General features: G+C 40.4%; 1 protein-coding gene across 2 annotated transcripts in view; it reads left to right on the top strand.

The window, feature by feature from the left end:
* Positions 1-645: 645 nt before the first annotated feature.
* PPP2R5A (protein phosphatase 2 regulatory subunit B'alpha) overlaps positions 646-22,447 on the top strand; it is a 42,361-nt gene continuing 20,559 nt past the window's right edge. The window contains exons 1-2 of one of the 2 annotated variants that reach the window (XM_064414283.1): positions 646-1,473; positions 18,462-18,658. In XM_064414283.1, the coding sequence (XP_064270353.1) occupies positions 1,323-1,473; positions 18,462-18,658 (348 nt within the window). In that variant the 5' untranslated portion in view covers positions 646-1,322. Of the gene's footprint in view, positions 1,474-18,063; positions 18,086-18,461; positions 18,659-22,447 lie in introns of those variants that run through there. The other variant, XM_064414284.1, reaches the window with a different exon arrangement.

Below are 22,447 nucleotides of genomic sequence, written 5' to 3'. Positions count from 1 at the left end.
GCGCCGAGCGGCGGGAGCGGCTGCTCCGCGCGCATCCCCCGGGAAGGCAGCACGTGCTCGCCCCAGGGAGCGCCGCGCCTCCAGCCCGGCACGGAAAACACCGCGGCCGCACCGAGCGCCACACAGCCGAGTCCGGCGGAGCCGGAAAGCAGACACAAAAAGCTGAGGCGTGGGGAGGGTGGAAGGAAAAACAAAAAAGTCGGGAGCAGTGGGGAGATGGCACGGAGATGCGCTTGGGAGCGCACCGCGCGCTGCCGCGGCTCCCAGCGCGCTCGGCTCCCGGTCAAAGACGCTCTCGGCGGTGTCCCTGGGAGCGGCACCCCCGGGCGCGCTCCGGAGGGCGCGGGACCCGCCGTGCCCGCCATGCCGCTTCCCTCCCCGCCCCTTCCCTTTCCCCTTCCCTTTCCCCTTCCCCGCGCCGGGAAACCCCGCCCGCCCCGCCTCCGGTTGGAGGAGCCGGCTGTCAATCATCCGGTCCCCGGCGCGCGGCCCAACTCCCGCGTTCTCCCCAGGCCGCCGCGGGCGGAGCGGGGGGCGTCCCGCTCTCCCCCTCCTCCATTGGTCGCTCGGGGCCGTCAATCACCTGTCGCCGCCAACGGCGGCCGCTGCCACCGCCCCCGCCCCTCCCCCCTCGCTGCGCTCAACTCCGCTCGCTCGGCCAAGTTGCGCGGCCGCTGCCCGGCGGCTCCGCGGTTCTGGCGGCGCCACGCGCGGCGGCCCCCGGCGGAGCGCGACCCGGCGGCATGACGGCAGAGGCGCGGGGAGCGCCCGGCGGCGGCTGAAGGCGGACAAGGCGCGCGTGGAAGCGAGCCGGCTGAAGCCTAGGGGCGACTCCGGCCGATGACAGCGGGCTCGACTGAAGGGGACGTGGAGCGAACGAAGCGGGAGCGGGGCAGCGGCGCCGCCGAGCCCGTCCCGCGGCGGGTCGCGCCGCGCCTGCCCTGAGGACAGCGGGACGCCGGGAGGGAAAGTTTGGCGCTCGCCCGCCCCCGCCCCGCCGGGCAAAGTTGTCTTTGCGTTTGTTTGTTTGTTTTCCCTTTCCTCCTCCTCCTCCCCCCTTCCGCTGCCCCGCCGGCTCCGCGCGGGGAGGAAACGGCGAGGGAAGCAGGAACTGAGGAGCGACCCGGGAGCCTCCCCAGCGCCCGGCAGAGCCCGCTCCGCTCCTCTCCTCGTCGGTGCGCTGTGTGAGGGCAGCCAGGACTTCGTTTTTGGTGGTGTTTTTCGTTGTTTTTTTTTTTTTTTTAAGCCCCTTTGTTTTTTGCCCGCCCGCTTCTCCCTCCGGTGCAATATATGCTCGTGGAGAGCCGCCCCGCCGCCCAGCCATGTCGGCGGCCATCTCTGCCGCGGAGAAGGTGGATGGCTTCACACGGAAATCGGTGCGCAAGGCGCAGAGGCAGAAGCGCTCGCAGGGCTCCTCGCAGTTCCGCAGCCAGGGCAGCCCGGTGGAGCTCTCGCCGCTGCCCCAGCTCAAAGGTACGGGCCTGCCCTCCCGCCCTCCCCTCCGGCTGCAGGTGCCGCTGCCCACACCGCCTGCCCTGGCTCGGCCCCTGCCCCGCGCCCTCTGCCCTTTAGCCGTGTCCTCCCCTGCCCTCGGTGCTTTCCAGGTAGGGACCCGCGGCAGGAATTCCTCCTCTGCTCGCACAAACCAGCGCCGTTGTCCCGGGCGCTGACTCCACTAACTCGCTGCCCCCCTTTTCTGGCTGGCTCGCATGTGTTTTAAGGTCTTACTGAGGAGAATGTGGACGCTGAGTTGGGTTCAGGAGCGCGGGCAGCTGAGCGCTGGAAGCTGGGAGCGGGCGGTGGCTCCTCCCACGGGGGTTTGCGAAGCGGAGCTGTGCCCGTGGCGTCCCGAGTTACCGGAGGGAGCGCGGCCTCGGCCGCTCCGCGCTCTCGCACCGCTCCCGGACGGTGCTGGAACGGCGCTTTGCTGCTCTCCAGGAGCTGCCTCGGAGACTTCCTCCAGCACAGTGCTGTGTGGAGACACTCTCAAGTGAATGGAAACTCTGGATGCTGGCATTGCTGAAACAGAAAACAGGCAGTGAAGGTTTTATCCCCCAAATTTAGCTGCAGCTAAATTTGAGAAGGCTCAGTTCATTAGGTCACAGAAATGAAGTTCATTGCAGCCTTCTGCATCGTTGAACATCAGAATACATTTTTGTATATTTTTAAAATTATGAATAGGATATGTTGGGGAGGGAATACAAAACTTTTTATTAAAGCATTTGTCAGGGACTTGAAAAATAAGGGAGAGCGATTACCTTAACGTGACCTAGCATGTTAATTTTGCTTCCACTGGCTTTATCGTCTTAAGGCTTTTGTAGCTGCATCATATGATGGTGGAAAAAAAAAATCTGATTTGCAGCAAATATCCAAAATCTGAATAAGATATAGCAAACTTAAAAATATTCCTAGGTACTAAGTTGTTTTTGGTTTTTGTTTTCAGTTTGATTATTATGGCATTTACAATCATGTCTCTAGTATTTCAAGGCTGTCACGTTTTCCTGCTCTTTGAGTGACAGATGTACGTGAATCATAAATCTGGCTCTTAGCAGAAATGTTACTGACTAGAAATAAGCTTAGGCAGGGGAGTAACAAGGGCAGGGTTGTTTGTTTGTTTTTGACATGTTTGTTGCAGTAGTTTTTGGTGTTAGTTTTAACAACAGCAGGGGTTTGGGCTTTCCTTCCTCTGTGAAAGTTGGCTCCTGTCTTGGTCCACTACTTTGATATGAGGGATTGATAACCTGGATAATTTGTTTGAAATCAAGATTCAGTTTCGGCTGTTTCCACGCTCTTCAGTCAATACATTTTCATCAGAGCTGAGTTTGAGAAACCACACTTGAGAGTTTGTAAAGGCCCTTGGGAAATACTGCACATAGGTGGCAGACTTCAGAAAGTTTGAGTCCTGGTCCAGCAAACAGTTAAACATACGTGTGTTATGCAGGGAGCAATTCCAGCTTAAATCAGCAAAATGTCCAAGTTTATATTCTTTGCTGAGCTGGGACTTTAATATTAAATTTTTAACTCTGCATTATTAAGTCTCGTAGTTTTGTGAGTGTGGTTTTACAGCTTTTTACTTGTAACACAGAGAAATTTTGCATGGCATCAGCAGCTCAGATGTTTGGAAATTTGAAGCCATAAACCAGCAGAGGAATTTCTACAGTTATGCAGGGTTTTATAGTAGTTTGAATTGTCTTATTGCCTTAAGTTCTTAAAGGAAAATCCCTTCAGTCTTTATGCTTATGATTCAGATGTGAAGTCTTGCCTTGGAGACCTACTTTAGAACAGAAATTGTGGACAAAATATACTTTTATGAGCTGTAGTGTCCCAAATAGGCAGCTTGCAGAAAGTCAAGCAGCACTCCTTTTGCTTGTTTTTTGTGCCTTAGGTTTGTGATGTTAGATTTGTCCTGAACATACCTGTGGGCATGGGATGGTTTCTTTTCATAGTGCTCCCTCTTTCCCTTTTCCTCTTAAATCTTCCTTACCCCTGAAACCAAAAAAGGCTCTAGAAAGAGTTTGCTCTCTCTACGAATGGATTGTTTAATGCAACTGTTTGTTCAATCACATGTGTCTTGGGAAGATACATCTTTGCTTTATTCTTGAAAGTTGATACGGAATTCAGCAATAGTTTTGATGATGCTAGTGTAGAATCATGAGCCAGAATTCCCATGGATGGGCTGGAGAAGGAAAATACAGTAATTTTAGTGATGCTTATGGGTGCTCAACATACGCTTAGTAATTAGAACAAGTTTTTACTTTTACAGACCTCTTCAAATAAATGTTAAACTTGAGGTATATTAAACCTGTATTGGGAGAAAATTGAATATTTTTAAATGAAAAAGCAGTTTGGTACTATGCTGCTGCGAAATACTTCATCTTGTTTATAGGTATTGTGTTGTTTCATCACTTCTAAGCGATAATATTCTAAAATAAGTATAAACAGTATTTTAAAACTCCCCAGTAGGTTTGCCAGACTGGCCTAAAACACTTGCATCTATTTTACTGGAGGGAGAGATGTTCTGGAAGAAAAATAGAAATTACCATCACTTTAGAAAGTACCTTCTTCAGTAGAGTGTTGTGGGATTTTTCCTTTTATGTAGGGACTGCTTTGTTTGCCACTGGAATGGCCAACTCAGATGGTGAGACACACTTTCAGAGTTGTACTGTTTCAAAGCCTTTACACAGATAATCTGAAAAATATATATTTCTGTAGTTAGTTGTACTGCTGCTCTGAATTACCAAAATTCTGTGCTTTGGCTGTTTATTTCTTCTATCAGTGATGCATCGCATCTCTTACTAGCGAGTAACAGTCCCCAGTAGCAGGAACTCTTCCCTTCAGAGGTGTTTTTGGGGGAGTGAGGTGGAGAGGAGGGATGGTAAGATTGTGTGTTGTGATTAACATTCAGCTTATCCTTGGGTGTGATGATTATCTATCTTGTGTAAGTGAAAGCTCAGCAAAACCTGACTGATGGCAGGATACTCAAAATAATTTAGTAATTTGTTCTTCAGTTAATTTAGGAGATTTCCTAAAGCATTGTTATTCAGGACAGTGTCCATCTTACTGTATAATTTAACAACTGAATAAGAAATACTGAGGACACACTGATTATATTTAAAAGAAAAAAAGATTGTTTAATCACCCCCCAATCTTATTTTCATTTTGTTACCTGAAGTTTGCACAATAAAAGGATTTTGAAGAATCTTCAGTCAAAGTAATGTGCTGGAACACAGCAGGACTTTGTAATTTCATGGACAATTCTGAGAGTGTTGCTTTGAAAGAAATCTAGCAAAGGGAGTGTTATTTTTGTTGTCTTAAGAAGTGATAATTTTGTCCCAACAGGAGATTGTTTTAAGAGACTGCAATAGAACATGGCAGTTACTTTCATTTTTGAAAAAGAGATGCAACTTGACCTTGGAACCTGATCTGACTCTCTCCAGGAGTTGTATGCATGCTTGTCTCTGTCACTTTTGGTTGAAGCAGCATGTAGAAATACAGGTGGAAGGTGGTAAATAGGAAACACAACTTGTTGCTTTTATTTAGTACAGTTAATACGGCCCGTCAGGTTGTAAAGCAGATAGATTTTTTTTTTTTTTTCTTCTACGTACCAAACATGTCAACTGCAGCTGGTAAGAATAAACATTTCCTGATGCCTCTTACCCTCACAAGAGAAGAATTGGAAAGTGTTTCAGAAACCTTTCAGCCATGGATTAGCAATAGTTCGAGCGATCTCTGTGGGGCTGAGAGTTACAGAGGTGGAGTGTACTGGAATGAGAAGACATTAAGAAGATCTCCCAGTGTGTAGTGTCAGCATTCAAATGCAAGGTGTAAAATAGATGTTAACTCTGGTTATTTTCTTTACTTAAACCCTTGAGAGAGAGCTTGGCTGTTGCTGTCTTCAAACTAAGCTTTTGTGGGAATGTTGCAGGGAGGCCTAGTAACCTTGCTGATAGGTAAAATTTTAATGTTGTTAAATCTGAGGATCATTTCAAGCCTCACACTTTGAATGCTTTTGAGTCACATAGTGTGTGCTTCAGAGTGACATAAAAAAGTGGAATTAAAAACAGCTGAGAGGAATTTTCTTGTCATATTAAGTTGTCTTTGCTCCCCAAGGGAAAATGTGCTTCAAAAGTTTTAGAATGCTTTACTTTTACTACAGCCTTAATAAATATTTATAAGTGAAAGGACAGTTTTCTCTCTCAGATTTTCACTTGTGTTTTTGTGTCCCTCATGATTCATTGTTATTTCCTCTTCTATAGTCCCCCATCCTCCACCTTTTGTATTCAACATCCCTTGCAACTGTAATCATCTTAGATGAGTTTTTCCTTAAAAGTGAGAATCTTTAATTCAGATGAAGAATGAGGATGTTCTGTGAGGAATTTATGTTTACTTCTTACTATAATCTCAGCAGGACATACTGTGAAGTAGTCAAAACTTCCTTTTTAGTGAAGTTAGTCTTGAGAAATAAACAAGCTATAACAGATGAAAAGCTGTAGTAGTTCCATGAAAAACGAGCTGTTTGAATTATTTTCTATATTAAGGAACTGTTCCTAGTTTATGGAGTGGAACATTTTGGTTTTTATTCTTAACAAATTGACCTTTTTATCCATAGACTTGAATTTTTGGTCTTAGAATATACTTCCATCAAAAGCAACTCCTAAATATAGAGCCTATTGACTGTCTTCACATGAACTTTTCTATTTCAATCTTTCACATCTTCCGTGTGCCAACTTAGTATCAGATTTCTTTTTCCATATTCATTGCTTTCTGGTTTAGTCAGATAGTAGTTTTGCAGGTGCTGAATTTAATGTTAGTTGCTGTAAGAAATACAGATGGAATTAGTTATTGCTGCAGGCTATCTGATCAAAAGGTTACTTCAGTCTATAGATTTGAAGGTTTTTTAACATCTGTCTGTCTTAAAATCATTCAGTGCTTTTGAAAAGGTGTCATACCAACAGTTCTGGAGAGATTAATATTCTTTTAAAGCACAGAGGGGATATGTGTTGTGTTCTGAGGAAAAAAAGACACTTCCATTGTGAAGGCTGTAAAATTTAGCTTCTGTACCCTTGCTGTCCTGACTCTTGTTTTAATCTAGCAGGTTAAGATTATGGCTTTCAGCAGCACGTGGATTTAGAGGGTTGGAGCAGCAGCCCAGTGGGATTAATAGGTAGTAAATAACACCTGTTTTAGAAGACTCCCTTGACAAAATGCTCTGCTAGAAACTGGATGGTGACAGCTTCTTTTTAAAGTCTGCATCATTGATTCCATCAGATAACTACTGAAGTAGTTTCTCTCAAGTTTTGCTGAATTTGTGGCCAGTGAATAATGTTTTCTACAAGATGCCTATTTCATAGTTTGTTTCTGAGTTGAAAGCAGAGTTCATCATAGTTAAGGTTGCCTTCAGTTTTCTTCCACAAGACCTTATTCTCAGCTGCTCACAACATTGCTGAACTGTTTGGACTGAAGTTTTCCATGCCAAGTATGGACAGTTTTATTTGCAACTCTTCCTCAGGCTAATTTTCTTAGTTTCAGCAAGACCAATTCAAACTACTTTGAACACTAGAGGAAAGATAAATTGTATAGTGTCAATATTAAAAAGAAAACGAACCATGAATTGTGTTGAGGTTTAATGCTTGCTATACTTCAGAGCTTAGCATGTGGTTCTTCATGCAGATGAATCTTATGTGGTCCAAATTCTCTTTTGGTCCAATTGTAGCTGTTGTAGCTCAGTAGCAGGACTGATGAGTTGGTATTTACCAAGCTGGTACATAGAGCTCCTTCAGGATCTGCTGTGCTGCTCCCACCTGCCATGCTCTGAGAGGCTGCTCTGTGTGGCTTTCTTTGGGCTTCTTGTCCAAACTGGGACAGCAGTAGGCAAAGTTAGACAGCAAAACCTGTCATTTTCTACAAGCAAGAGCCCAGGAGTACGTTACAGGTGGAGGAGACATGGTGTGGAACTGCTGAGGTGATGGAAAAGCATAAGTAGGAAGAGAGGGCAGACACCATCTCCTCTCCAGTGGCTGCAGGGAACTCAGTGTTTGGAATCTCATCACTCCTGTTGGCTGTGAAGCTTTCTGGAACTATTTCTTAATATGTTCTCTTTTAATTTCTTCGTAAATTTTCATTGCAGCCATGGATTTTGAACTTCTTGTGATCTTCCTGAAACTTCACAGGCTTGGGGTTTTTGTTCTGCACATCAGAAATGAGAGGTTTTTATCTTGAGAATTTAAAATTCAGGAGTGCATAACTGTACCTTTGGGGGTAGGACGTGAAGCTGGGAAAAGCTGGTGAAATATAAGTGCAGGATACTAGGTCCTCAGTATTTTAAGGGCATGGAGGCTATGGGAACAAACAGTAGTCTGATCAGAACTCAGCAGACCTATACCCTACTAAAGAATAGCATGTACTGCTGCAATGGATATGGTGGAAAAAAAGGGCTATAGATTAAAAAATAAAAATGGTGCTGTTGCACTGCCTTTACTATTGGGAAAAGATTAGTCTCATTCTCATCTGAAGTTTCTTATCTTTTCCATTGTTTACCTTGATCTTGGCAAGCAAAGCTTTGGTGAAATTGATGGGTTTTGTCAGCTTTGTTGATATGATAGGATTCAGAAGAGAAATACAAATTTTGCTGAGGAGTTGGAATGTCGAGGTGAGAGTAAAAATTATATTTGTGTGTGTCTATTCAAGAACAATGCTGCAAAAGGGAGATGTTTTATTTCTAGTAAATAATTTCTTTTAAACACTAAGAATTTAAAAGATTATAAAGTTACTCCCTACAATAGGAGAAAAGCTTTCCACATGCTATACAAGTTTCAAATGACTGATTAGGAGTTTGTATCTGAGACCATCACACGCTTGGAGAGTTGACAAGCTGTGGGTGACAGACAATGAAAGTGGCACTGTGGATTTTCTCAGAAATTAAAGAGAAGGTGGGTTGAGCAAGTTCAGAGGAGGACGGTATAGCATGGGGCAGTAAGGCTGATCTGAAAATGATCAGGAATAAAAAGTCACAGCAATGTCTCTAAATATGAAGGGGGAAACAGCTTCATTTTTACTATAGCTGTATTAAAGGATTAGCAGAGTGCACCACTGCATAAACAAGTGAGCTTTTAGAAGTGATTTAATAGGTTTATTTCTGTAGATGCTTGGTCCTTCAAAATACAGAGACACAGTTATTATATTTTATTAATTTCATCCCAAGTGAAATTGTATGTGAGAGTATGGGACGGAAACCTTTTTTAAAAAGGTTCCAATTTAGTGTAATTGTGTAAAACTTTTGACAAATTCTGTGCTTGAAATATGACATACATATAAGATTGAAGTCTTGTTAAGCAGCAGAATTTTGGTTCCCTGTCTATGTAAAAGCAACAAATAGAGCTGAGCTTAGGTCTTGAATTATGTATGGGAAACAAACGTGTGCATTTCACATAGTTGGATTCTTTAGGAAAGCAGTTCTTGTTTTGAGAAGAATAATGAAGATGTATCACCAACCTCTTGAGAGGCATGGGCTTGGTCCCACAGTAAAGTCAGGAAGGACAGGGTTTGGTAATACATATTTGTTCATTTTCCCTTAAGAGTAGGAAGCAGGATCAAAATAAACCAAATACATCAAAATTATGTAAATTTGGTTTAAAAATAGCCAAGAGATTTTGCCAAATGGGAGAAGACTTGAAGTGCAGGTTCCCTCATTACTGAACACTTCATATTTAGAGTTCTTGGTAGAAAGAGTATAACTGTTTGAGTATGCTTGAAATTGATGAAAAAATAGCCTCATAAAGAAAAGGTTGAGACAAAATGTCTACTTCACTTAAGTTTAGCAAAGAGGTCCCATGAATGTTTGCTGTTTGTCTGCTCAGGATGATCTGTTCTTGTTCAGGTTGATGGGAGTTGGGTCACTGAATACAGCACTACCAGAATTTCACCTGTGTTCCCTGTCCAACTTCATCATAGTTCTTGCTACTGCAACAGAATTATAAAGTGTCTCCTTATTGATCCGAGAAGGCTTTGAAAAGTAAGAAGCACTTGTTTAGCCAATTTGTGAACTATGTATTTATCCGAGGAGTTTATCCAGTACTTGTAACTTCCACACAGATTTATACAGGAATTCAAAGGAAGAGGTGAGTTTTCCTTGTGTTTTGGAAAGTTAGATTGGCTGTTTCCTCTGACATGCATTTAATATTAAATTACTCCTCTATGCATCTCCTTCACATTTAAAAGCTAAGTGCTAAATTAATTACAAAATAAGTTTCTGTACTTCTGTTAAATTGTGTTTTATAGCTACCCTTCGTTTCAATAAAGGGTATTTTTATATTTCAGTTAGCACTAATATTGCCTTATGAAAATTAGTGTTTCTTCAGTTTCTGGAAAATAAGCAAACTTGATTTGTGTTGACTTGCATGTTCTTGTGTGGTATCAAACTGGAGCAACTTCATCTTACTCAAAAATAATTTTATACTTACATATGGTGAGGAAATGATGGGGAAGTTAATAGATTTTTAATCTGTTAATAGTATGGAACACAGATCCACTTATGGCATACTTCGTAATTACCACTCATTAATTATAAACTACCGTAATGTCAGTCAGACAGGAATTTTGCAGTTGACCTAAAGTAAAGGGACCTTAACTTGTAAATAGAGTTGCTGTCCCTTCAGACTTACAATGTAGAAATAAATTCATTTTGTTCAGGGAACGTGTTTGTGTCCCTGTGAATTGAAAATGTTATTAATGCAGTCCTAGATAATGGGTATTAAGCTGAAATTTTTACTGAGCCTGTGTGGCACCTGCCTTTGTCACCTGCTTCTTGGCTGTCTGTGTGCCCTGGTAAAATTTGTGCAGAGCACTACAGCTGTTGGGGGGGCAAAACAGGGAGCAGAGCTGCTCAGATTATTCTTTTAATTCTTAGCAGGGTAGATATGACACTCTCACACCCTCATCCTTGTCACACCCTCAAGGGCTTTACTGCATATTCAAAACTACATGTGAAAATCCAGTATTTTTTGAACCATTACACTTTGATAGAAGCACTTGCCATTACAGAAACACTATTTATTTGTGGAAAAGTGTAAATAAGGTCATATTTTGGGAACGTGGAGGATCATACCAGTTGTCCCTTCTGATGTTTTTGATTTGACACTCTCAGAAGCTTGGTCTGTAGTGTCCTTCCATTTCTGTAGTCCTTTGGGTTTTGTTGGTGGTTAATTTTCGTGGCACAAGAGTGAATTACCTGGAGTAACAAGTTCTTGTGCAGCATCTCTGGGTACTTTCACCTTGTGGCTCATTCAGTGTAACCTAACTTAGACTTTAAAGAAATTACCAGTTTACATACACAGGGCTTTACCTTGGTATTTATTTGCCCTCTTGTTAGGAAGACTTGAAAGCATCTCTATTTTACTATTACAAAATCCTTTGTTGCATTTCAATATTTAAAAAGCTATTTAGGAGCTGTCTTTTCTGTTTGGGAAAGCAGTTTGAATTCTTGGGCCTGTGTATCAATTTCTGTGTAATTTTAAGTTAAAGGTGCCATCTATCCCATATGCACATCTTCTGAGAAACCATTTCCCATTCAAAAAACTAATTATTCTCTTTTCCTTACTGAATGACCTGGCTATGTATATGGATTCCACAGTAAGATTTATCACCCTTAAATTTAGAAGTCTCTTCCTTAAAGAGGCAGGTTCCTGTTTTAAATTATTTTTTAGAGGCTCTGGGTATATTCAAAAAAGGCTTACCCTGCCATATGATCAGTCACTAAAACTGCTTTATGGGTTTCAAATGATGACAGCAAATACATTAGCAGTATGTGCCAAAACCATAAATGAATGCTTTGAAGAGCATTATAGTTGACTTATAGGTGGGAGCGAGCTTGTTTCAAGTACAAGGGCAGTGGGGGGTTAATTGTTTTTTGAAAATATAACACTGCACCTGTGTAAGAAGTGAAACTTCTTTGCCTTTTCTAATAAATAATTTTATTCTGAACAAAACTTCTTGTGGTTAGCCATGTGCAAATTCCTCAACAACTCAGTACTTTCAAAAGCAACACTGATTCAACTGTGTCAGTCCACTGGACAATTTTTTCCCTTGCTTTTCCTTCTTGTTGTTCCATGGAAGTTAATTTCGGCTAGATTCTGAACTGCTGGCATGCTCTTGAGGTAACCTTTCTATTGTTAAACTTGTACATTTTGTTAAGGGTGACTTTAGGGTGTTTTTTGTTCCTGTTCCAGTGATTGGTATGCTTGGTGAGTTTTTATTTGTTTAAAGAATCAACAGGGCTTTAATTCTTCTTATTTTAGAAAGTGTGGTAGAAATAAAGTGAATTGTGGCAGGCCCAGTTACTAGACTCTAACTTTAAGGACCAAGAGGAATTTGTATTACTTGTTGCATCTTAACTGCTTGCTGTCTTCTGTAATTAACCAGTAAGAAATAGGGCTATTAATACAAAAGCATTTCAGTGGCATATTTTAGTACTTTCTTACTCTCTGAAGTCTCTTGGTTGACTCAAATCTTAATTAAAATCAAGGGATTTAATATGGTAGTAGCTGGAGACTCTTAACTGTATGAGGCTATAAGAAAGCCTGGAAGATAGAAGGTAGAATCAATCTAGATAAGATACTTGCAGTTCATTATCATTGCAAGAAGCTGTGTCACAGAATTGGTGACAGATGTTGTTAGATCAGCATGGGCTTTTCAGATTTTCTGGACTGATTTGTTGAGGTCAACTGCTGGCCACGTGGAGCAGCAGATGAGACTGAACAAACAATATCTTACTGGGTTGGAGACAGCTTTCCAGGAGTACTTTTTACTAAATGACTTAAAAATTATCTGTAGCCTACTCTTGTAACTAACTCTCTAAATCACAGTGCCATAGGTGAATAAAAGGAATTGTTGATTGTTATTCTCATCTAGTTTTACTTCTAATATATGATTGTCTTTTTTTTGTCTTCCCTGGCATGTATCACAGAATTAAGTTTAAATTCAGACTATTTCAATAAGCAAAATTTCTGTTTTTCTTACTATTTCAAAAGAGACTGGAGATTTATCTTGTGGAGGGTGCCACTGTATGCAAATCTTGCCTGATGGCCATCTGCAGAGTAGTTAACTTAAAAATGGAAATATAGGAGAAGCTCAGCTTGTGATCTTGATTGCCCCTTTGCAGTCCTGATTTCTGAAATGGAGAGGTTAAATGGTAGTGTGAGCACCTGGATCCTCGACAGGATTGACCAACTTCGTAATTCTGTGCCAAGTCCTTTCTGTGTTTGTTTTGTGTGGGTTTTTTGGTTTGGTTTGGTTTTTGTTTATCTCCTATAGGTAGTATAAATTTCCCTTTAATAATTATTGAAAATGCATTTTTATTTCATTGTCTTCCAAATCTTTCTCTAGTGAACAAACTTACTATTGAACAAGGAGCTGGTGAACTTTTAGGATACATTATGTTTTTCTGAGTCCCTTATCTGTCCTGGCAAGTCAGAGTTCTGTTTACTGACAACATGGAGAAAAATTCACTCAGCCCCTTCTGGAGTCCTAGCAACAGCTGTAGATTTTGGGGTAATAGGTAATTTGAAAACACTTCTTTGAAATCTTGATTGGAGGGGGCAAAGGGAAAACCTACAACTACTAGTCTGCTAAAAAATAGTGCTTATTCTTTAGGGTGACCAAGATTTTTTAATGTGGAAAACCTGAAAATACTGATGAAAAGTTCCTTGGATGCCTATGGTGCTGCACAGAGCTCGTCTGAGTAGCCCCACCAGTTTCAGTGGGGCTGTTGAGCTGCCAAAAGCTGGAATTGTGGGAAGTTCTCTTATGGGTGTAGGGAGTTACTGGGGAATGTTATACACTACCAGCCAAGTGTACTTGGCTTGGGCAGCCAAGTATACAGGGGCTGCATTTTTTCTTTAAAAAGGAGGTTAAAGTGATTTAAAACAAAACAAAATCCCCAAAATAACTAAATCTCACAACAAATGCAAAATCCAAAATGTATTAGTCTCAAAAGTCTCTAACTTAACTGAAAAATCTTACCTCTGCATTATCTCATGCCTCAGTACTTGGGGTGATATGGTTCCAGAGGAGATGGTAAACTAACTTAGCAGCTCGCTGCAGAGAGCTGCTGCTCCCGTGTCTAATCCTGTGCCAGAGCTGATGCACATCAGGCTCCTCCAGAAGCCATTTAACCTCACTAATATGACCACGTTATTGAGTTAAAGCAGCTTAGGAAGAGCCTGACAAGTTCCAGAGCCAGTGCTGATGGATGGATGTGACTGGAACAGAGAAGAAGGGAGGAGTAAATGGGAAAGGGGATAGCAGGGGGAGAGACCTCTCTCAGTCTCTATCAGCCAATGACTTTGCTGCCTGTCAGGTTGCAGATGGAGGTTTCTGAGAACCTGGAAACACTCTGTGCCCTGTTGTAACATCAACTGCACCAAAACTGCAGTTGATGCAAAACCAAATCTCCTAACATTGTTTTGCCATGCCTGTAACGTCAGCACTGACACTCAGATGCTAGGGGAGGTCACAACAATCATACACACATGAGCTCTCTGGGCCAAAACCAAATATTAAATTTATGTCAAATGGAACTCCCCATGCTTGGTTTATGTAAGTGGGGCAGAGTTTATCACTCTACCTCCTTTTCAGACTGACAATGTCCCTGAAAGGAGCAGGCTGTACAAAAACATTGATTCCTTTAAATTAAAAGCCCCAAAACCAAGCCTAGAGATTCGGTGTCTCATAGTCCACATGCTCCTCTCTCCATGTCAGTGTTAAGGCTTCACCCTGCTCCAGCAGATCCCTCCACCACTGAGCTCAGTACAGTGCAGTAAGTGTAACCAGGCAGCAGAGACTAAATCCTAAACTTTGCACTGTGGAATGCAGCATAATTGCGACATGATCCTCTTCATGCATTCAGTTTGTCAAGGAATTATGTAGAATTGTCACCAAGTTCTAAGGAGATAGGTGTTACTTTATTCTGTAATATCATTATCCTCTAAGTGCCTGAAAGGGCTATGTAGTGAACTGCTTTAAGAGGCTGTCAGACAGAGGCTTCTTGGTTGTTTCTCTGGCTTCTGCATCTTCCTAGGGTAGCTGTTTCTGGAAAAAGTGGAAATATTTAGTTAAGTGAGACTTAAAAAAAAAGGAAAATGTTTTAGGGGGTTTATTTTGTATTGGCAGGAAAACTATGAATTTTGAACTTGCCGTTTGTGTTGTTGAGAGAGTTTTTGTGGATTTAGAGTCTGGTTTCTGCTGATGAATCAAGGATTATGTTAGGTTCTCTGGGTTTGTACTCAAGGTCTTGGATAAACAATTGTGTTGAGAAAGGAAAATTATCTATCTTTTTCTTCCAGGAGGAATGCTTGTAAACGTAAGAGATAAATATATTGTAGGAAGATATTGTTGTAGTGTGTTTTTGTCTCCATTTATGTACCATTGAGGTAGCTCTTGTGAATTCTTTTTCTTTCCATATTTTGCTTGGGCCTGTCCTAGAAAGATTAGGCTCTTAACTCAATATTCCGTGCTTAGATTTGCATTGATGACCTTATGAGTCTGAAAGCATTTGATTTAGAGACAAATCTGTACAGTCACGCCATTTCAGCATTTTAAAACTTCTGCTTAGGAAGAACTTCCAAGTCAAATTGCTTGTTACTTTTTGTCCTTTATTATCGTGCCTGCTGTCTGTAATGAGTGGGGGTTTGTAAGCAGTACAAATAGTCTGTGGAGAATTTAAGTATTATGAAGTGCAACAATCAAATTAAGTATTTTAATCAGGTACAAGCTGTCTACTATCTATCCTGGAAATGACCAGAGGCAAGTCATGATTAAAGTGGATCATAATTTGCAATAATTCTTTTGGTGCTGGATATTAAATTTTTGTCTTCAGGATTTCCTATCATTATGCTTGATTCAGGGCTGTTTCATTGAGGCATCCACTGTCTATTTGGAACCTAATTGATCTTCTGGGGTCTTTATGGTATTTAGGGTGTTTGAAGAATAACAATTATCTTGAACTCCACATGTATGATGTAAATCTTCATAGAATATTAGATTGAAGCTGGTTTAAAAATCATGCTGTGGATTGTTCAACTACTAAAGCTAAAAGCTCCAGTATTTTTGCAGTTATGGTGGCACAGTTTGTTTTATGCCTACAACTAGAATAAACTGTTGTGATAGGATTTTGTTGTGGTATAAAGTTGTCTAGCTTTCACTGTGCTGGCATAAAGGCAAGGCTTTGAAAAGTTAAGAGCCCTATATGACAAACAAATTTTCCTCTATCACTTGGTGGTTCCCATGGTACCTTTCATAACATTCCTGAGACAAATGTGCAATGTGTCAAGCAGGGATTGAGCATGTGAAGACAGATTGTGCAGATAGAATAGAACTGGCTTTCTTGTTACTTTATTTTTGCCGTGGTTGCACATAATTTTCCTCTCTTGCAGATGACTAGAGATGATAAGTTGATAAAGTAATTGTTTCCCCTTGCAAGTCCAAAAAAAGGATGTATGCTTAGAAGAAGATATTTCCTTTGGTTTTACTTTAAATGTTTTAATAGTAACAAAATAGATTAATGGGCAGGTTTTTCATTTGAGGAAATGTGTCCAGTTGGGAGAGATCAGGTTGCTAATGAAATGGACTGCTGATGCATGGCAGGGGAAAGATTCTCTTTTACTCTGATGTCTAACCAGAAGTGGCTAATGCAGGACTTTGTTTGGTATCCTAGGGAAGGTAATAAATGATTTAATTATTTTGTATGAATTCCCGTTTCTGGCTTTTAACCTGAGGTCCTTAGTCTAACCTTGAGCCATGGTTAGAAGTATTCCTGTGCCATCTGCTGGTTTTTGAAACTTCTAAGTAAATTTTGCTTAGTGATACTTCATTTTTAATTTAAAAAAAAAATATTATCAGCTAACTGTATTGTATTATCTGTGCCTCACTTGTGGACCTTTGTAACTCAAACTATAGTTGAGTTTGTAGTGAGGGAAAATAAGAGTAGGCTTGGTTCCTCTGTTAGTCTGGCTGTCAGCTTGGGGCTAGCAACAAAAAAAGCTGCCCTCCCTGTGTCGGTTCCTTAAATTCGGCTTTTTTGGATTTTATCCTCAGCATGTCACTGTTATTGCTTTGTTGCTATGATACAATACTTACTCATGCCATCCGGTGTAGAATATTAGAAGATCTGAGCTGAAATGTTACGTAACTTACAAATGTTTTTACAGCTGATGTTCATTATTTTGCAGAGTGTAACAATTGGTGTCTTTGTAGTTATCTGAGTGAAATAAGCATCTTGCAAGGTTTTTTCTTCAAAAGAAAAACGGTTCAAAAGGCAGAATTGACAAGCGTGAATCGTTCTTCATGAGGGAGTAGCAATTGCTGGCTTGCTCAAAAGCTCCCTGAAGCTGTTGTGCTCAGCTAATGGATGGTACCTGTCAGGCGGGGAAAGGCAGCACAGGGCAGTGTCCTGGTGCCTGAGTTTGCAGGGCAGCATGGGTTAGTTACACTGGAGGTGTGTCAGTCCATTTCAGCAATTACTTTTTGCTCATGGAAATGAAGCAAGTCTATCAGATAACTGCTGAATATTCAACCTGCCGTTGACTGTTGTTGTTCCAGCCACTAAATGAAAGGTGCTTTGGTAGAAACTTGAGAAACAGGCATTATCAGAGTGAACTGATAATTATATTTATACTTTATTTATACTGTTAAAGGTATAAACTTAGTGAAGTTTGTTGAATTAGAATAATTATAAATCGTTAAAGAGAAGCATGAGATTTTTCCTGATTTGTTCAGGTTTGAAAGTGTGACTTAAGATTTTCAGTACCCAGTTGCATTTTCTTGTCTTGATAATTTTTTTTTGGTGATGGAACAGCAGTGTTCATAGCAATACTGCAGTGAATGAATGGTGCTAAGGGATGTAGTCAGGCTGTAACCAGTCTTGAAAACTCTTCAGGGGAGAGCATTCTTTATGTGGAGATAAAATTGGGAGTGCTATTTTTTTACCAGAGTGAGTGAAATACCAACTGGCTGATAGATGAGGTGATGCTGTATAGGTCCAGTGGCTTCAAACCCCTATAAACAGTTGAAAACAAGAACAAAAGACACATTAAACCAAATTTTCAGTTAAAACCATGACTTTTAATGATTGTTATGATCATGCAGCTTTGGAACAGTTACGACATATTAAGGTTGTATTAAATTTTTGAAGAATGTAGTTAGTGCTTGGTAATCCGTCTCTTTTGGAGTAAATGTGAAATGCTAATGGAGGAATTCTGCTTATCAGATTACAGAGGTACTGAACGCTAAAATGAAAATGCTAAGTCACAGCCAAACACGTTGTCTTAATAGGCCAAAAGATCTGGAAAACCCTTATATGACTAAGATTGTCATAAATTATTTAGACCAAGGCATTAAAATTCAGGATTAATCCTTTTAAAATACTGGAATTCTTTCTTCAGAGAAACGTTGATCACATGATGCCAAAAGTATGTGAAGCATTTTGCATTGGGGTAAAAAGACAAGGTTCCTTCAAAGCAGATTTTACAGCTTTTAAGCAGGTTACATAATAAAGGATTAGGGAACAGAATGAGACAAATCGGATGAATGAAAGGTTAGTTTGATGCACTGCTTCTGGATATGACTTTTGGTGATGGAGAGCTGAGACTTGTTAATATTTATGTATTCAAAATAAAGTTAATTCAGTAACCCGTTGCTGGTAAATAAATTTATTGCCATGTCTTGGTCTGTTATTTCTTTCGTGTACCAAAAGTTGGGGATGGTGGATGTTTCATTCTGACATACAGATACTTTTGGCAAAATTGCTTAATAATTTGTTAGTAGCTTGCTGACTATGAAGCACAACTCTTGCCCACTGAAAAAAAAAACCAAGTCATAGCTTGCAAATTCTTGTCAACAAAATAGATTTAGAAATCCTGTATTTGCTTCTACAGACTTAAGTGTTTGGTTTTTTTTGTTTTCTTTTATAGATGCCACCTTCAATGAACAGCAGGATCTTTTTTGTCAGAAGTTGCAACAGTGTTGTGTGCTCTTTGACTTCATGGACTCTGTTTCAGACCTGAAAAGCAAAGAAATCAAGAGAGCAACACTGAATGAACTGGTTGAATATGTTTCAACAAATCGTGGAGTTATTGTTGAATCAGCTTATGCTGACATAGTGAAAATGGTAAGTAGAATGCTCTTGTTGTAGTTTGTATTTTAATAAAGTATCTTAATCAGTTTATGACTCTAATGCCATTTAATTCAGAATTGTGGTTGGTTATACTGCTTATCCAATATAATATAATTTGTTAATGATAACTTGGCTCAGACAGGCTTGTAAAAACAAACAACTTGCAAGTTTTAATTATTAGCTGAAGCATGATGCATTCAGATTAATTAAAGTGAAAGAACTAGTATATTGCAGCTACTTGCTCTCTGGGTAAGCTTTAAAGTTGTTCTCTTTCAGAAAATGGCAATATTTCAGTGCTACTTGTCTTTATTTACCAGTGGCAATGGAGAGTTAGGCTAAAATTTTCTGGTAGTGATTGCTGCGGGTGCTGGTGACGGCAGAAAGGTTTATCAGTATATGAAAGCAACTCTACTTTGTAAATACTTTTTATGGCTGTTTGTTATTATTTTGGCCTTGGAGAGCTGTACTAGAGCAGCCTAAGTGGTTTGCTGGAGTTATAAACCATAGGATGACTTGTCCCATGAAATTGCTGCTAATGGCTTGTTGAATAATGAACAAAATATTTGTGGTTACCTGCTGACTTTCCCAGGTGTTTATGTGCCTTTTCAAATGCTACTTAAGTAATGTTTTTGATCTGCCTATACTACATGTACAGGGAATGCAACTGAAAGCCACTTGAGAATAATCTAATTTTTTTTTTCCCCTAGAAATGTGAAATGTAAAAACAATGGCTTTAGTGCCCATGTATTTACATTAATGGCTCTCTAAACTTTGGTGAAGTTTACATAGATAAAATGCTGACTTTAAAAGAGCTCTCAGGAGCATAAGCAGAACAGTTCAAATATACAGCCAGCAACTTGTGTAGTTCTCTATACAGTGCAAGCTGCTTTTTTCTTAAAGTTCATTTTGTTGTTGGCCTGGGTTTTTTTTTTTTCTGGGCAGCTGATAGGGAAGATCAGATCTTTAATGTAAATAAGTGTGGAAATGTTGCCATTATACTGAAGGGCTAAGGTTATGGGAACCCTTTTAATAATTTCAGCTGTTTCAGCAGATGCTTATTAAATTTTACAGAAAAATCTAGGACACTGGGGGGTTTTGTATAGTCTCATTTTTTAAAGGACCTGGTTTTCTGTCCTAAATGTTTTCTTCATAAGAAAATAAAAGATAAAGTATGTTCACATCTTCTTAGGCTTCTTTTTTTTTCTTGCTGCTGGTGGCAGCAAGCCTGAATCCTTGCAGTATTTTCTCATTCTGTGTGCCCTCTGTAGCCCCTTGTTAGAAGAAAGAATATACTAACTAGCCCATAGTACTTGTTGAAGGGAGGTTTTCTTTTATATTTGGGTTGTTTTCTTTTCTTGGAGATAAGGTGGTATTGAGCTGTTCTTTTGAGGTTTTTTTGTTGTGCAAATGGTTGGATTCTGTGGATGCTTGTTTTTTCCTTCCATAACAAATTTCCATCTCCTTTTTTCCCCTAAAATGACAGAAAGAGAAGAAGCTCAGTGAGAGCTTTAAATGCTCAGTGAGAGCTTTTTGAGAGCTTGAGACAAAAGATCCCTCCAAGCTTGAATAGTATTTCTAATCTCCCTGGCAACTGGCAGCAGAAAAGGCCTTTGCTGTGAATTAGGACGAAGTACCAGCTTTCAGAAAAAAAATCTGCATGGGTCTGTCTCTCCCTCCACATAACACCTGTGTCAGGCTTGAGGCCTTTCTTGGTAGCAAAACTTGTATGAGATTGAACAGTTACTGTTTCACTTCTGTTTTATTGGGGTTTTAAGTTTTAGGCTGTTCGGTGTTCCTACGTTAAAAGAAAAAAAGAGTTTTACTGCAGAGTTTGAAGTGTGTTTTGGGAATGTAAAAGTAGAAATGGCCTTAATGAAATCCAGCTATAATCTGGCTGGTAGTAAAGAACAGACTAAAAGGCAGACTAAAAAATTCCGTGAAAAAAAGCCAGAGTGGCAGCAGAGGCAGACCAAAACAATTTCTTTCCAAATCTCCTTGTCTGTCCCAAGGCCTGGGACAACTTCTCTGCAGCTCACAGGGGAAACAGCCTCAGGTTTCAAACAGGTTTCCTTTCAGTCGCCTGAGCTGTGGGGAGGCAAAGTCAACAATGCCTTAAAGAAAGCAGGAAGGGAAATAAAATGTTCTTTCTGACCAGTGCATGGGCAAGTTCTGTGCAGGTGAGGAGGTGTCTGGCATTCTTTCCTTCACTGGTCTCTGTTGGCAGGATAGCTCCTGAGCCAAGTATCACACAGGCTCCTGTGGTTGTCTCTGCTCTGCTTGGACCCTGAAACAACCAGTGTCATTTCAAGTCACTGAGGATAAAACAACATCGTAAAAAGAAGTCTTTGTTTAAATTGTTGTGCAGGACACACTCACACTGTAGGTTATCTTTTTGGTGCCCTGGGTAACCTGATTTTCCTTCAGCTGAGGAGGAGTTTTGCTTACAAATAGTTTTGAAGTTGTAGCACAGCAGTGCACCTCTGTTCTGGGTCACCCTAAACTAGTGTCTTCTCTGTTTGGAAATTCTCAGTTAAAAGTACTCTGAGGCTAAAAGGAAATTAGGGTTTGGCATTGTGAATATTTTAATTTTTAAAACTTCCTGGGAAATTAGAAAGTTCTACCTTGTATCAGTTTTGGGAACATGACAGAAACGTCTCTTCAGTATATACATAACTCTTCATCTCCTTGTGCCCATCAACAGCTGCCCTTGTTCCCCAGCAGCATATACAATCTAATATAATGAGATTGTCCTAACAGGCTGTATGAGTTGTGAATTCAGAATTTAAAAGAAATCAGCTATCCTCAATCTGCACTGAAAAAAAACCACTCAGAAATTGGAATTGAACCTAGTACCTTTCAAATGTTTAGATCAAATGTACAGACAATAAGCTACTTTTTTTTTTGTTTTAATAAAATATATATAAAATATAACTGGCACATTTTCTGATGTCATTTTTGTGAAGTTATGAGATTTAATTTAGAAAGCTGATGCTGGATTTCTCTGGAAATCTATCCAGCTTTAAAAACCTTTTATGATTTGTGTTTCTGAAATCACAGTTTTGGGATAAGACACTTTTTCTTAGGAAATAAAAATGTTTTAAATAATATGAGAGGATATAGAGAAGAATTTGCTAAAGTATTGCAAGCATAATAAAGTAAATTAACTGTTTTATGGGGGGGAAGACATGCTAGTATCTAAAAAAGGTGCAAGGTTTATTTGAAGTTTCATGTATTCTTGAGAGATGAATAATGCTAGTGGAAGTACGGAGTACTCTGAAAATCATACAATTGGTTTTCCAAAGGCCTGGCTGAGAGGCTTGCTAATGAATCTGCTAACACAAGTGTATTTAGTAGCTCTGTTTTGGACATGACAATTACTCACTACTCTGAGGTTCTGTGCTAAAGGCTGACTGGCTCAGTTCAGCAAGATGCATCTAGAAAGAAAAAGAAGTGTTTTTAGGAGAAGTTACCAGAGCACTTGCAAGCGGTGGTAGAACATTCTCTGTAGGAGACTGATTCATGTGCTGGAGGGCTTTATTGAATACCTGGTGAGATTAAACAAAGCAAATAAGAGAGCCAGGACTGTAATGCTGGTTTTTGAGCTTGATTAAAATTAATGTTCTATTTCCCCTATGTGACTCCTATTTCCCCTTCCTCTCCTCCCCCAGTCTTTTCTTCTTGAGCTTTGGAATCCCAAGTCCTTTGTATTTACAGCATTAAAGGACAACTGTTTTTGTGGGGATGTTTGTTTGTTTCGGTGGTTTTATTTGGTTTGGGTTTTTG

Source organism: Passer domesticus, chromosome 3 (assembly GCF_036417665.1).
Source record: "Passer domesticus isolate bPasDom1 chromosome 3, bPasDom1.hap1, whole genome shotgun sequence".
In the NCBI taxonomy this organism is placed as follows: domain Eukaryota; kingdom Metazoa; phylum Chordata; class Aves; order Passeriformes; family Passeridae; genus Passer; species Passer domesticus.
This window is presented reverse-complemented; position numbering and strand designations above follow the sequence as displayed.